General features: G+C 48.4%; 7 protein-coding genes and 1 non-coding gene across 8 annotated transcripts; 5 read left to right on the forward strand and 3 right to left on the reverse strand.

The window, feature by feature from the left end:
• Positions 1-10: 10 nt before the first annotated feature.
• BABINDRAFT_160682 (uncharacterized protein) lies at positions 11-1,644 on the reverse strand. Its single transcript, XM_019128383.1, has one exon. The coding sequence runs from the start codon at positions 1,628-1,630 to the stop codon at positions 44-46; it is 1,587 nt and encodes a 528-aa protein (XP_018986649.1). The 5' UTR covers positions 1,631-1,644; the 3' UTR covers positions 11-43.
• A 251-nt stretch (positions 1,645-1,895) lies between these two features.
• On the reverse strand, positions 1,896-3,416 carry BABINDRAFT_34358 (epsin; the record flags this gene model as incomplete). The annotated part of the gene is made up of 2 exons (XM_019131675.1): positions 1,896-2,548; positions 2,624-3,416. 2 exons carry the CDS (start codon positions 3,414-3,416, stop codon positions 1,896-1,898), a joined length of 1,446 nt encoding a protein of 481 aa, XP_018986650.1.
• A 97-nt stretch (positions 3,417-3,513) lies between these two features.
• BABINDRAFT_122933 (uncharacterized protein) lies at positions 3,514-4,015 on the forward strand. The gene has a single exon (XM_019126950.1). The coding sequence runs from the start codon at positions 3,612-3,614 to the stop codon at positions 3,912-3,914; it is 303 nt and encodes a 100-aa protein (XP_018986651.1). The 5' UTR covers positions 3,514-3,611; the 3' UTR covers positions 3,915-4,015.
• Positions 4,016-4,082: 67 nt separating this feature from the next.
• On the reverse strand, positions 4,083-5,872 carry MAS2 (mitochondrial-processing protease subunit alpha). Its single transcript, XM_019128384.1, has one exon. The coding sequence runs from the start codon at positions 5,762-5,764 to the stop codon at positions 4,313-4,315; it is 1,452 nt and encodes a 483-aa protein (XP_018986652.1). The 5' UTR covers positions 5,765-5,872; the 3' UTR covers positions 4,083-4,312.
• Positions 5,873-7,277: 1,405 nt separating this feature from the next.
• Positions 7,278-9,966, forward strand: BABINDRAFT_179815 (acid sphingomyelinase family protein; the record flags this gene model as incomplete). Its single annotated transcript, XM_019131102.1, has 2 exons — positions 7,278-7,295; positions 7,722-9,966. 2 exons carry the CDS (start codon positions 7,278-7,280, stop codon positions 9,579-9,581), a joined length of 1,878 nt encoding a protein of 625 aa, XP_018986653.1. The 3' UTR covers positions 9,582-9,966.
• A 196-nt stretch (positions 9,967-10,162) lies between these two features.
• Positions 10,163-12,295, forward strand: BABINDRAFT_160684 (acid sphingomyelinase family protein). Its single transcript, XM_019128385.1, has 2 exons — positions 10,163-10,754; positions 10,779-12,295. Exons 1-2 carry the CDS (start codon positions 10,255-10,257, stop codon positions 12,223-12,225), a joined length of 1,947 nt encoding a protein of 648 aa, XP_018986654.1. The 5' UTR covers positions 10,163-10,254; the 3' UTR covers positions 12,226-12,295.
• A 107-nt stretch (positions 12,296-12,402) lies between these two features.
• Positions 12,403-12,474, forward strand: BABINDRAFT_t117. The gene has a single exon. It is a non-coding gene; the product is annotated as a tRNA-His (tRNA).
• Positions 12,475-12,518: 44 nt separating this feature from the next.
• Positions 12,519-14,103, forward strand: BABINDRAFT_123066 (uncharacterized protein). Its single transcript, XM_019126951.1, has one exon. The coding sequence runs from the start codon at positions 12,560-12,562 to the stop codon at positions 13,859-13,861; it is 1,302 nt and encodes a 433-aa protein (XP_018986655.1). The 5' UTR covers positions 12,519-12,559; the 3' UTR covers positions 13,862-14,103.
• Positions 14,104-15,101: the final 998 nt, after the last annotated feature.

The raw sequence follows: 15,101 nt of genomic DNA on the forward strand, positions 1-15,101 counted from the left end.
TTCATTTAAACATATCTTTACATTACCACACTTGAATATATATCTAACACAACTTTTCAACATAGTCCTCGAGCATGCGGTCCCCGATCTGTTTCAACGCAATAGGATCGTTTTCGTTCTCCTCGGTGATCAGCTTCCCAAACCGTTTGAAAAGATCCTTCAACACCAAACGCTCGGTTTCGGTGTTTACCACATTAGTGACTGCACCGTCGTGGATCAAGTATGCAAACTCCTTGTCAAATTGGGACAAGTAGCCGGTGATCAACGCTTCGGTGATCTTAGCGGCAGGAGAAAGGGTCTGGCCCTCTGTTTTCTTGGGCACCCGCTGGATGTAGTCGTTATAGAGCTCCAACGACTTTTCCACATCAAACTTGGCATGCGTGACGATCAACGCCTGTAAGTCGGATATCTTCATTCCTTCAACGACGTTCTGGAAGCTCTGTGCCACCTGAAGGAAGACCAGCTGGCTGGTAGTCAAGGCCTGGAGGCAGCAAAGCTTCACCACCAACGACTGCACGGTGTCTATATGATATAACTCACGGATAATGTAGTTAGAGGTGAAGATATCGAGAGCCCTCCGGAAATCGCGCTTACACAACCCGAGAGACTTGAGGATGGCGAGCCTGAACTCCAACGCCTGGGGTGTACTCCCAGCGTCAAGCTTGGCCGTTTGGATACGCTCTATGAGGCTATCGTAAAGGGTGGGGTCTTCGAAAGCGGCCACAGTGATCCCGTTCTGTGCCAATACATGGCGAATTTCCTGGGACATTTCACTAGGCAGCTCGTTGGCTGAATTCACAAGCATCGTCAAGGCTCTCATCAACACCTGAGGATTTGGCTGAAACTCCTGGGAGAGATAATATTGGTAGAGGGCCGGAAACCCGGTACTAGTCGAGAGGAGCAATTTTTCAGTCACCTCCCTGCTTGGTTTGACCAATCTAACCAACTCAGAGGCACCCGAGGATAAAATGTGCGTGCAAAGCACGGTACTGTCAAGCTCGAGGCCTAAGTCTCTGCCACTTTTGACCAATAAAATGCATCTGGCAATGTCGTACCCAGACGGCTGGTAGACTTGGTTGTTTTCCTTTAAGAACCGCTGTTCATGGGCTTCACCTCCCAACAACTTTTCCAAAAGCGTAGTGTAGATGGCCTTCACATGGGCTTGTTCGCTCCCCGCAACCATATCCTGGTATTCGAGGTAGAAATCCCAGGAGGATTTGGCCCTCCCAGGGTTGTGTTTTAATACCTGTGCCAATGTGGAAACATTGAGACTGTCTTTTACGGTGTAGATAAGCGAAAAATCGCGGCCGATAAACTGGGAAACAACGTCATTCTTCAAAATCAGCGATGTGGCGGCGTCCGAATGGGCCTCGATGTCTGCCAACAAGTGGCGGAAAAAGTCGAATTCACCCTCATCAGAGTCTAGAAGCTCAACTAGCTGGGGGTGGGAGATCAAGGATCGGTAGAATTGGGAGGATTTCTCAGTGCTACCAAGCTCAGAGAGCCTGGAGGAAAGTTGGGAGAGTTGAGCAGTCTGAGGCTGAGCAAAAAGCTGGGCCACTAACGGGTGCTGAGAATAGCAGCGGAGGTTTAAACCAAGGCTGGCTTTGGATCTAGCTAATCTGAACATTGAAATATATAGCGAGGTGTATGAGGAAGAATATGGGTGATGGGCGGTGGGTATTTTTCAGTGGTTCAAGCTACGGGCATCGGCGTCCTGCATGGACCTGGATCCTGCATGGTCATGGTGATGCCGGCACCGGTGCAGAACCAGAGGTCTACAAACTACCCTTGTCACAAAGCTTGGCCTTCGACAGGTCTACACATTTTCGAGATAGTACATTTTAAAAAAGAGGCCGGCTAAACCGGCTGAGAGTTATAGAAACAGCCATCCGCTAAAGATCGATCAAGCTGCCCCCCTGCTGCCCCTGTTGTCCCTGCTGCCCCTGCCTCTGGGAGCTGTCGTTTCCAAAGCCGTACCCAGTGTAGGCGGGCACCACCTTGGTGGACGAGATTCCGGTATACTGGGTGCCGAAGAACGGGTTTTGCGATGCTTCCTCCTGCCTGTAGCCAGTGCCGTGACTGTTGACAAACGTGCCAGTTTTGGTGTGCTGCGCTGGGAGTCGCGTCTCACCAGTGTTTCCGAAGGTGTCGATACCAGTACCCTGGGCCAACAAGTTGTTCAATTCCGAGTACTGTGCATTCATCTTGGCGTTTCCGGTAAGGGTCTGTGCCAAAGGCTTGGCTTGTTCTGGCTGCGTATACTGTGATTGAGAGTTGTTGTTTGAGGAAAAGGCAAATGGGTTGTTGGTTCCCGTCTTTACCGGCAGCATTGGTCTCTGGAACTGTTGCTGCTGCTGAAGCTGCTGCTGCTGAAGCATTTGTTGGTACGCCTGCTGTTGCTGCTGCTGCTGTTGCTGTTGCAATTGCTGTTGATAGGCTTCCTGTTGCTGCTGTAACAACTGCTGCTGATAGGCCTCCTGCTGCTGTTGTAACTGCTGCTGATAGGCCTCCTGCTGCTGCTGTTGCAACAACTGCTGTTGATAAGCTTCCTGTTGCTGCCGCTGGTATGCTTCCTGTTGCTGCTGCTGATACGCCTGCTGCTGGTAGGCGGTCAAAGCACCAGTTTGCATGGCAGCCTGGACGGGATTCCCAAAAGCGTCGTACTGGATTACATTCCCAAAGGCATCGTATTGCGGCTGCTGGAAGAAGAGCGGCTGCGCATCGCTATCCAAGTCCAATAGGTTCGCTGACTGCTGCTGCTCCTTGAGACGCTTCATCTCATCTTCCTCGAGCGACAACTGGATTGCACGTCTCAACTCAGCCTCCTCCTCGTCATCGTCGTTCATGCGGCGATTTTCCTCATCTGCGGTCATCCGGCTGGCTTCCAACGCCGCCTGGAGATCCAGGTCGTATTCCTCGCCTCTGCCCTGCGCCCTGCGCTCCGGCTTGGCGTTTCGGTTTCTGCCTTCTTGTCTGGCGGCAGCTCTCTCGGCACGGATACGGTCGTCGTCGCGCAACAAGATGGTCAACTCTTTCGCCTTGGTGCGGATCAACTGACCTTGATCACGGCCCTCACCATCAATGTAGGTGAACTCGCGCAACGTCTTGATGATGTAAAGGTTGTCCTTGCACCACAACACCACGTTCTCTGACCCGTGCAACAACGTAAACTCCACCACCGTGAGCGACTTGGCAATATGGCGCCAGTTTTTGCCCTTGTCGTTAAGCCGGCGGTCTAACATGTCCATGGTTTCCAAAAATGTCGCGTTGTTGTAGGTGAGGTCGGCAATGTCGAACATCTCGCCGCGGGTCGGTCCACTGGCCTCGTTGGAGGTGGCATTTCTCACCGTTACCTGCGCCAGGGAGTAACCGTTGGTTACGTTTTTGATCGTTCTCACAATGGATTTGGACATGGGGTTGGGTAATAATAGGGTGTATAAGGTGTGTGGCGGGGGTGTAGATGAGGTATGGGTTGCTTTATCTTGCGGTAAGGAGAGCGCTAAGCGATAAATGCCGATAGATAAACGGTTGGGGCGCGACCATTGGCTGGGGAATGTTGTCGGTGGCCAAGGGCAGGCAGTGCCTAGAGTTGCATTATATGGTACATTATGGGGGCTAGTTCCCGACCGAACATTTATTATTCACCGGAAGGGGACTTTTTTTTTTTTATTAAAAGGTGTTATGGAGTTGCTCCGGTCAGTAAGTTAATGTGGGCTATGACCCAGGGAAGGGAGCAGGGCCCCCGGTCTAGGTGCAGAAGTGGTTTTATGGAAAATAAGCTTACATTCTACGTAAGGGTGGAATATGGTAAATTATGGCTAAAGGATAATATTTGCCAGATATTTGTGGATTGGGAGAAATTCAAGATCGGTTTTATTCACGCGGGGTTATTCCCTGATTGGTGGTCGTAGGAAAGGGCCCAGAGATAACACTGCCCCGGCTCTGGATGCAGGAGGATTTCTCGGGTGTAGAAATGCGTTATGGGCGGCCAGGCATGGCAAGATATCTAATCTCGGGTTATATGAGCTAAGAGAGTGGAAGATTATATTTTGCATACGTTTAAATTCTGTTTATAGAGGTAATTTCCGATTCGATAAATAAGTGCAGGGACAGATATTGAGAAATTACGCTCCACTGATCACTCCACCGTATATAAACCATTTACTATTCACACCCACTTGCTCTTTTGACCAATGGGATTCCTTACAGAACGGACAAGCATGACTGGTTATCTATGTACAAATTCCATAATGTGGTTCTAATTTCAGAAGCTACTCCCGTGCCTCAACTCGCTCTGCTCGTTCAATCACTAATTCCCCAATCCATACTTCTTCACCACCGTACCCACGTCACCCACCGCTTCGGCATCACCCTGGATAGCTACCGTCACCTTCCCACTTCCCTTTCCGGCCTTGCCCGTAAAAATTTTCTCCGCCACGCTCTTGACATCCTCCATCGTCACGTTCTCAATCATATGGCAGTAATCCGCATCAGCCACAAACTTCCGACCGGCTTCGCTGTCAAACTGCACAATCCGCTTGAAACACTCCTCTAGCTGGATCGGCTTGTTTTCCAAGGCAATCATCACATGCGACTTTAACTGGTTCTTCGCACGCTCTACCTCGGTTCTGGTCAATGCCTTGACCCCGCGCGCCATAAACGTGTTGGAGATCTGCTCGCAGATGATGCTCGGCAACTGCGCCATGATCTTTGGATGAGGCAAGCACGCCGCAGTCACGGAAAACAACCCAGAGTCGGAGAAAACAAAGCCGTCGGCTGAGAAAAAGTCCATGTACCCGTTGCCGTTGAGCACATCGCGCATCGCACGGGAGTACAAGCCTTTACCCGGGCCACCAGCCGAGAACGATCTGGCCTGGCCGATAAGCGACTGCAACACTGCAGCGGCATACAATTCGTCGGAAGAGGCAGGAACACTCTCGAATGAGAGGCGCAAGAAGGTTTTTTCTTCGTCACGACCGTACAACTGCGGGGTCGGCAAAGAAATGGACCCACCCGTGTACCGAGCGACACCCTTGGACGGGGTCTGAACCTCACTAGTCATATCGCCAAAATACTTTTCGGCAAGCTTGACCGCCACGTCGTGTTCTACGCCGCTGAAACCGGCAATCAAGTTGTGAGGGGTGAAGAACAGCTCGCGGTAGGCCATGATCGTGGCTCTATCCACGCCATGTAACGACTCTGGCGGACAGAGAAGCGGCGCGCCGAGCGTCTGGCCGTTGTAGGCGGCGATAAAACTAACTTCCGGCAAGATCTGCTCGGGATTGAGTGAAACCGTCTGCAACTCGTAGTCCGCAATGCCCTTGACCTCCTCAACCTCCGCGTCGGTGATCTGGGGATTCCTAATAGTGTCGGAAAGCAAACCAAACATCTGCTCAATATCTGCGGGGTTGTTCATCACCGAGGCGTTGTACGCAACGTATTCCCTGTCGTATACACAGTCGTAGATACCGCCCACCTGGCGCAACTTTTCCAGCATCTGCTGTGTGGACTGAGACTCGGTAGACTTGTAAGCAAGACGCGAGTTGATGTGAGTGAGCCCCGTAGAGCCAAAGGCGGTTTCGCTACGGCTCCCAGAGTTCACAAAGACCCCGAGGCAGGAGAAGAACCCCGGCGTGGAGTCCGAGAAGACCCGGAACCCGTTCGCGAGGGTTGTGATCTGGATACGGTCTGTGAGGTGCGTGGAAGCAAAGCGTCTGAAGGCAGTGCTATGTTTGAGGGGTCTTGAGATTCCACGAAGCATTTGAAGCTGGAGGAGAACGACGATGGCAAAGCGAGATTGTGTCGCCTTGATATAGCTACTGTGAAAAATTATTGGTAGGTGCACGCACATAAATGGAACGGGAAAGGAGAAGTTGTATTTATATATTCGTGCTTAGAGCAGTAGGATTAATATTTAAGCAATGAAAAAAATATTGGAAACCACTGATATCCGTACTGGTTGGATCAAGAGGATGTATACTCTTTCAGTGGTAATCCCATATCCGATGCAGGCTCTGGAAGAGCCACTGGACATAAAGGAACCTTAGTCGACTGAATACTCCTGTTCCTTTTGGCTAGCCTTACGCGCTTAAAAAATGTTTATTATTTATAGATATGATGTAAGCCCTGCGTATGAATGGTTTGTCCACTCTGCCTGCAAATGTCCAAGAAAACTAGGGAGTTCAATAAATGCTCTGTATTTGGTTAGTAATACTCACGTGACAGTCTGGTTAGACAAGATCCAGGCCCTTACAAAATTGATTGGTAATCGAGCCCGTCAAGACGGGAAATAGCACAAATTTATTATAGAACTAAACGGATTATACTCTGCTGGTGCCACCTTTCAGTCCTTAGAGCTTTTTGGCGTTATACAAAGACACATCCACGACTAGAGGATTTAGTGTAGAAAATACCACCCTCAAGTAGAGGTCGGAGTGGAGTTAGAGTCATACGGCAGAAAATATCCTTCACCGGAGATTGCAGCCCCTGCATTTCAGATTTTCCACGCTAGGTTGGCAGAACATAGGGTTTTCCCTGATTTGAGAACCTCCAAACGCCATGGCATCTGTAACACCTATGTCAGCTGTTTGAGACTGAAAATAACTTCTGTTGGAATTCCCCTTTCCTTTGGCGTTAGTTTTTCTGAGGCCCTCTCAAATTCTTCCGGCACTCCCGACATTAGCTTTATCCACCCTAAATATTCTCGTATAGAGAGGATGCAGGTCCGTACATGATACTTATTCCTGCTACTCCACCGTGTGATTGCCCCACGTGTTTGTGCCTAACTCCAAGTTTAGTTCAGCATTCCACAATGCTACCCACGTGTGTACTATTCACATATTATCCTGATTTCCACTGAACCCTATATGATTCTCTCTCACCTGGAAAATCTCTGGAGTACCTGTATATACCCTTAATAGGCCCTTTCACTTCATGAACTCTACACTCTTGACATTCAATGCCGTAACATTGCGCTCGTGCCTATCCTTTTAATGGCTTATAGATATTAGAATTGCTGTCGGTTGAGTTTAAAGCCATTTATCGAACTTTATTCCGCAATGCATGCAGGCAGCCTTGGATTGCGGCCCTGCGTTTGGTCCCTGATAACTCCGCCCAGCCATGCTCTCGAACCTCACAGGCAAGTGGCATCCTTGAACGATATATATTTAAGAGGCGGAATTTACAATTTTGGTAATGCTCATGGTAGACTTTGTAAAATACGTGTAATCTGTGCCATCCGTGAAATGGGTTGCATTTTCTGAAACATAGACGATATGTCGAATTTCATAAACGTGCGTCGGATTAAATTAATCGATAAGCATAATGTCCAAAGATACAGTTTCCAATGCAAATTCCCGACACTGAAGTTTTCCATTTTTTTTTTTTTTTTGGTGCGGGGACTGACGCTGAAAACGTGCGCTAGGCCAAAGAATATCGGCGTTACTCGGAACAAGGAGTTATTTAGGTGTATTTAACCTACCAATTTCCACCCAAAATACCTGTTCAGTCCTTCCTCGGCCTATTAGCTACTCTAAAAAATGTTTACAAGATCATTTATCCTCTCATTGTGGTGCACTCTGTTTGCTTTCGCGTACCTCCTCCCCGGTCTGGGCCAATCCCTCCCTGGCCTCGCATCGCTTATCCTGAAACCAGAACAGCCCTTATTCCTCGCCAAGAGAGACCCTACAAAAGCCATTTCTCCATTTTTGCTCGCCAAGAGAGCTTCGGCTGACAAAATTGTCGATGAGTCCAAGGCGTTTATTAATAATTTGTATTCCAACAGCTCCGATACCTGTCACAACTGCAAGGCCGTTCTCTCCCGTGGCAGAGAGCTCACCTTCAACCGCACTGATCCACAGGAAATTGTCGATATTTTTCTCTACTGGTGCACAAAGGAGCTTGGAATGTCGAAACTGACATGTAACACTACATACACCTTGTCCACCGTCTCCCATTCTGCCACCCAGGGCACCGACTTCACCAACCTATTAATGTTGATTGAAGAGCCCTTGACGAGTTTGGACGGTGACTACTACTGCTACTTCAAAGCTAACGGGGCATGTGCTTTGCCTCCCACTCCGGAGATTGACTTGCGGAACTGGTGGCCACAGAAGCCGTCGAATAAGACGTTGGCCAAACGTTACGCGTACTTGGCCCGTAATTCCAGCAAAACGTTCAACGTGGCCCATTTGAGCGATTTCCATGTAGAGTTACTCTACACCCTCGGCGGCGAAGCCAATTGTTCAGACTCGATGTGTTGCACGTCACATTCTACGAACGCAGTAGCGTTGAACGGCACCATCAATACCACTCCGCTCTACAATAGTTCATACATTAACGGCATATTCACCAAGGGAGACGAAGTTTCCCCGCTCAAGTCTTCCTGGCAGCCGGCTCATGAATTTGGCGAGTACACCTGCGATACCCCTGAAGTTCTCCTCAACAGTTCTTTGAAACATGTACGTGATACCAATGCTGACAAGGACTTGAATTTTGAGTTTGCCATCTTCACAGGCGACATGGTGGATCACGACACCTTGTACTATACCACTATTGAAACTACTGCCCGCGAGGAGATCATTGGGTTCCAGGACATGAAGGCATGGATGGGCGACATTCCGGTGTACAGTGTTTTGGGAAACCACGACACCTTCCCATACGGGCAGCTTGCCCAGGCGAGCCTGGGATTTTCCAACCGTTTCACCTGGAACAACGAGTTGATGGGCAAATTGTGGGAGGAGAGTGGCTGGGTCACCCACAAAAAGGTTTCCGAGCATTACACGGGGTTTTCCATCGTGACAAGACGTGGACTCAAGATTATTTCCTTGAACTCTAACGTGTGGTACATGAAGAACATGTACGCTTATGCCGGTATCGCTTCGAACCCCGACTCGTTTGGCTCTCTCCGCTGGTTAATCGATGAGTTGATCGAGAGTGAGGAATTGGGACAGAGAGTGTGGATCCAGGCGCATATTCCGTTCGCCGATACCGATATGTTGCCTATTTCTTCTAATATTTTGGGAAAGATTATCGCACGCTTCTCCCCTTACACCATCGCGGCGATTTTCTTTGGGCACACCCACCTAGACGAGTTCCAATTGCAGTATGCGGGTGACAAGGAAGTGGAAAATTTGGTGAACATGGCGTGGATCGGCCAATCGATCACGCCTTTGAATTCCTTGAACCCATCGTGGAGATACTACGAAATCGACGCCAATACCTTTTCCATCATGGGCGCGTTCCACTATTACCAGAAGCTCAACGAGACTAATAACGGCGAGGGGAATGAGCCGGACTGGCAGTTTGAGTACAGTGCCCGTGAGTCATACACCAACGTGGAGACGGCGGCGTTGAACCAGTGGGACGAAGAGGCTCCGTTGAACGCTACCTTCTGGCACCATGTGGCCGTGCAAATTGGTAACAACGAGACATTCGGCCAGTTGTTTGCAGGCCACCAGCACCGGTTCTCACCAGGTACACCTAACTGCTCTGTGGCAGGGGCTTGTGAAGATAACTACTGCTATGTCACGTCGTTCACCAGAGATGAGTATGTTCTTTGCAACTCATTGGAGAAGTGAGATAAATACCCAGGAAGGAATCATATTTGGGCTAGAAAAATAAAAGGCTTTAAACCGATGGTGTAGCTATGATGGATGTACTGTGTTTTAAGATAAGGATTCATGATTGAGCTATAGACCTTGTAAGTTCTCAAATTATTTCTGGATTCTGATGAAATTTTGTAAATCTTCTCGTTGTCATTGCTTTTCTGTTTTGGACTTATCCAGCTGTGTATCGGGTTCAAAGTTATTTATCAGACTCCACCGGATAACCAAACACCTTATTGCCCTAACATTTTAATTTATTGTTTCAGCAAATACGGCTTCACCAGCTTGCTCTTTGCCATGAATATGATAGCTGCCAGAGATCATATCGCGCCAGGTCCCACCTAATTTTCCCTTGAACTCTCTCGGGTGCTTATACCAAACTTATCCACTCTTATAATGCTGTGAAGCACGCAACTCTATAAATCACCGAGTCTGAGCCTCCCGCTTGTCATTTTCACGTGACAACCTGCATTTTGTGGCCGACGCATAAATCGTATCGCGGAGGCTTACGAGCTACAGCGATAACCTCGGTGGTACCATCTCCATAGCGTTTGGACGCTGCACGGCCCAAACTTCCAATACTTCAGGTTTGCAACTCTCCATCCGATAGTTCCACTCTATTCCGTGGAAACTCTCTGCTTGAAGCATGTTTTGGCGCATTTTTGTCATCAGCCTCTGCATCCACCTTGCATATGCGTCCTTCACAGGCCAGACCTTCAAACAGAAACCCTTCCTAAATCTCCACCCACCCGAAGACATTGATTCCAAATCCTTTATCGACAAATTATATGCCCAAAGTAGTGATACATGCACAAATTGTAAAAAAGTCCTCGCCCATGGAGTTGGTCTTACCCAAAACACACCTCCCGAGCAGATCGTCGCCGTCTTCCTCTACTGGTGCACCACAAAGCTCAGCATGTCTGAACAACTTTGCAACATTACGTACAAGCTATCTACGAGTACTGCGACTATGGGCACCGATTTTACCAACCTATTGGTGTTAATTGAAGATCCTTTGGAGAGTTTGGACGGCGACTACTACTGCCACTTCAAGGCGGGCGGTGCGTGCCCGTTGCCCCCTACACCAGCGTACGATTTAAGTTCTTGGTGGTCTGAAAGACCCTCAATTCTGGAACTAGAGCAGAGGTATGGGTATTTATCAGAAAACAGCACGGGTTTTTTTAATGTCGCGCATTTGAGCGACTTCCATGTTGAACTGGACTATGCGGTTGGCGGCGAAGCCAACTGTACTGATTCCATGTGTTGCACGCCGCGGTCAAGGAACGTTCACACCAACTCAGGTCAAACACCATCCACAGACTTTTTCCATAATAGCTCGTACACCGATTTTGTGTTTGTGAAGGGCGACGAAATTCCCGCGCTGGAAGTAGTCTGGCAGCCAGCGCACGAATTCGGCGAATACACCTGTGACACCCCGGAGCTCCTCCTCAACAACTCGCTAAAGCACGTTCGGGACACAAACCAGGTGAAAACGCTAGGTTTTGAATTTGCCCTTTTCACCGGCGATATGGTGGACCACGATGATTTGTATCACACCACAATGGACACCACTATACACGAAGAGATTATGGGGTTTCGGGATATGAAGGCGTGGCTAGGCGACATTCCCGTATACAGCGTCTTGGGAAACCACGACACTTTCCCGTATGGACAGCTCGCCCAGGAGAGTCTGGGTTTCGCCAGTCGCTTCACCTGGAATGACGAGTTGATGGGAGATCTATGGGAAGAAAGCAACTGGGTGCCGAGAAATGTCTCTAAACATTACACAGGGTTTTCAGTAGTAACTCGGCGCGGCTTAAAGGTTATCTCGTTAAATTCCAACGTGTGGTATACAAAGAACATGTACGCCTATGCCGGTATTGCTTCGAACCCCGACTCGTTTGGCTCTCTCCGCTGGTTAATCGATGAGTTGACCGAGAGTGAGGAATTGGGACAGAGAGTGTGGCTCCAGGCACATATTCCCTTTGCCAACGTCGATACCTTACCCATATCTTCTCACCTTTTGGGGGAGATCGTTGCCCGCTTTTCTCCATATACGATCGCAGCGATCTTTTTCGGACACACCCATAAAGACCAGTTTCAGGTGCAGTATGGTGCTGACAAGGACCCTGGAAACGTGGTGAATATGGCTTGGATCAGCCAGTCGATTGCACCGTTGTTCACTCTCAACCCCTCGTGGCGGTATTATCAGGTGGATTCCAAGACGTTTTCTGTCATGGATTCACTCAATTTCTACCAGCGCCTCAACGAGACGGTGGACGGCGAAGGGAACGAACCGGAGTGGCAGTTTGAGTACAGCGCTAGGGAGGTGTATACTAATGTGGAATTTTCCCAGTTAAAGCAGTGGGAAAAGTCAACGCCGTTGAATGCCACGTTCTGGCACTATGTGGCCGAACAGATTGGTACCAACGCGTCGTTTAACCAGGTTTACACCAACCACCAGTTTAGGTACTCGCCAGCGACTCCTGATTGTTTCACAGGCTTGTGTGATGATAACTATTGTTATGTCAGTTCGTTTACAAGGGACGCCTATCTTGGGTGTAATAACTTGGAGGCTCTGAGCTACCACATTGTGGGGAGCTTCTGGGATGTGTAGAGGGACGCAGTTGAATGACACTGTGAAAGGTTGTATAAAATAAATTAATAATTATTAAGGTATGCAGAGAGGAAACATGCTTAGGTTCTTTTATTCAAATAGCATACAGGCTACAACCGTAAGCAATGAGTAATACCTACTGCTCACTCACTATAAGCAACAACCCACCATGCAAGAGCCGGTCTAGTATAGTGGTCAGTACACCTCTTTGTGGCAGAGGAAACCCAAGTTCGATTCCTGGGACCGGCAGGCTTTTCTTTTTCTTCTCTGCATACTTTTTGGTACCATCGTGTCTCGTCTTGATGACACCACTGATCCTAATCCCAGCTTTGCAATGCCGCTCAAACGCCAGCGTTTCATCCGGAAACAACCACTACTATCCAAAATCCAAGCGTACCCCTTTGACCTCTGGCTCTGGCTCCATGAGACTCGACTGGCTATTGATTGGGACGCCCAGGCACAATTCGTGGGCTTACCGCTAGGACTTGTGATGAAGATTGTATACCTGTTGCTTCTCACCATTGATTCGCGTGCGGTACGCGGAAACGACGTCTTTGCCTCTAATGTGAGCTATCGACACCTCCGAAGCGTGCATTCCCCCAGCCTCATCTCGCGGTTTCAGGCCACGGCCTTGGCGGTGACACAGGCTGTGTGTGTTTTGCTAGTGGCGTTCAATTTACTTAACACGTATCTCTGTTTGTCAAAAACACGCATCTACACGTTTATGAGCTCCGTGAACTCGAATATTACCGTTGCACAGAGGCCCAATGGTGCCCATAAAATCAACTTGGATGCGTATGCGGACGATGAAGATACACCAAGCGACGAGTCAGTTTTTGGGGCTGTTTGGAGATGGCTGTTGTCGCATTTATCTCCCAAACAGATGGAACCTGAGCTAGTTGATACAGATAGTGAGACCTGGCAATTGTGTGTATGGGATCCACTGAAGTTCCAGCTCTGCCTCTTGTCCATGTTCTCGCCCGTTGATTTGGTGTACCTTGCCTCCGCGCCTACCGGGCTCAAATCGACCCTGGTGTTGCTTCTTATCAACTTTGCTCTCTACTATGTGGTGGTGGAGTGCTTTCTTGTGCTTCTCAAAGACAGAGAGTTGATCTACAAAGAGACATTTGCGGAATACGACTCAAAATACGTCAGACCAAAGCTTTCGATCGCCAAGCGAGATGTGAGTGTGGATGCCACTGGAGGACCGTACGTCAGGCCGAGGGTACAGCACTACGAGACGTACTCTACCAAGGAAAGGGTCTTCTACACCCATGATCAGAAGGGAAAGTTGGTTGATAATTACAGACGACTGAACGAAAATTATGATGACGGTTACAGACCGGTATTTAGAGATGAAAGAGAGATTAATGAGTTGGCTCCACGGTCATTCATCTCTTCTGCTTCTCTCGAAACGTCCCCGTTCGTTCGGCCGGTACACTCGCTTAGTAAGGCGTGGTCAGAAAGACAAGCCACAAGGAAATCCCTCTCTGTCAGAAGCCCGAGCCCTGGGACCCCCACCTTGAGGAGAAAGTATGAGCAGTCTAGAGGGGCAAGCACATCTCCCGTGAAAGATCGCCTTAGCGCACTCCCTGTTGGACAAAACAAGCCGTGGGCTGCGTCTTCCAAGAAATAGTTTCAGGGTGGAATCCGAACTCCCACGGCTGTCTGATAGTTAGGGCGGTCTCCAAGTTGTGGCTTTTAGTGAGTAGCAGGAGATGTGTTATTTGTTCAGGTAATAGATCCAGTGTGCGATGCGCATACTTTGGGTGAAAACTATGGCTCACGGTACATCCCTATAAGACAGTTCAAACCGAAACGAATTATTATGGCATACTCTTTTGTTTCAAGTAACTGCGAGAATATCTCCATGAGCTTGATGTATGGAGGAGTTCAGTCAATATTTCTGTCTATGCCATCTTACAACTGTCGTGTCAGTTATGGGCCGCAGGGTTCATCGCTCAGGTTGAGATCGGACCAGGTATTAATATATTGACCCCGAAAACAGGCGAAATACCACAATTCTCGGTGACTCTGTATTTCAGGCACCAAAAAGATACTTATTGAATAACACCTCTGATAACAAAAATGGTACGTTCTCGGTCCCTTGGTTCACTATAATGTCTTTATCGCCTTTGCTCATAGTTTGGACTCTAACAACGGTTTATTTACTTCCACAATGCCAAAATAACAATTATGTGGTCAATATGATGTACATTAATACGCTTACTCTACCAGCAAGGATGGCTCCAGGCTGGATGTCATCAACTTCTGAAACACTGGCCAACTCTCTTGGTTTAGTGCTCGCTTTTTCTTTTTCGATATTCTTTTTTCAAACCTAAACTCTTTGATTTATACTTAGCTTCATACTCAAACCATAGACCGAAGGGGCAATTACCCTGGCGTTCATCAGATACTTATTTTTCCAGAGGTTAGCGGTTGGTGCAATTCTAGATAGCACGTTGACGACTAACACAATTAGTCTTACAATCAGTTTTACAATCAGCTTTACAATCAGCTTTACAACCGACTTTACAACCAACTTTATAATGAATTTTCCAAACTGCCCTGTAACGTCAAAGTATGGTCCCTCACCTATGAATCCACTCCCACGTGGTGTGTTCTAGCATGCAGCCCACAAGTATTCTTCGTACCCGGCATGAGCTTGAAGCTGCGCTTAGATCTCAAACTAGTCAAGCCGCCAGCTACCACTATGATTTACAATCAAACCACATATTATGCCCAGAAAAAGGCCCCAAAGAATATTACCAGTGTCTACTACATTGTTATAAGTGAGTTATTATCGATTGGCACTTGTCCTTCAATGACCATCAGAACGTGATTTGTACGCAGGACAGCCTAGATACCGGCTCGGT

This window comes from Babjeviella inositovora, assembly GCF_001661335.1.
Source record: "Babjeviella inositovora NRRL Y-12698 unplaced genomic scaffold BABINscaffold_3, whole genome shotgun sequence".
In the NCBI taxonomy this organism is placed as follows: domain Eukaryota; kingdom Fungi; phylum Ascomycota; class Pichiomycetes; order Serinales; genus Babjeviella; species Babjeviella inositovora.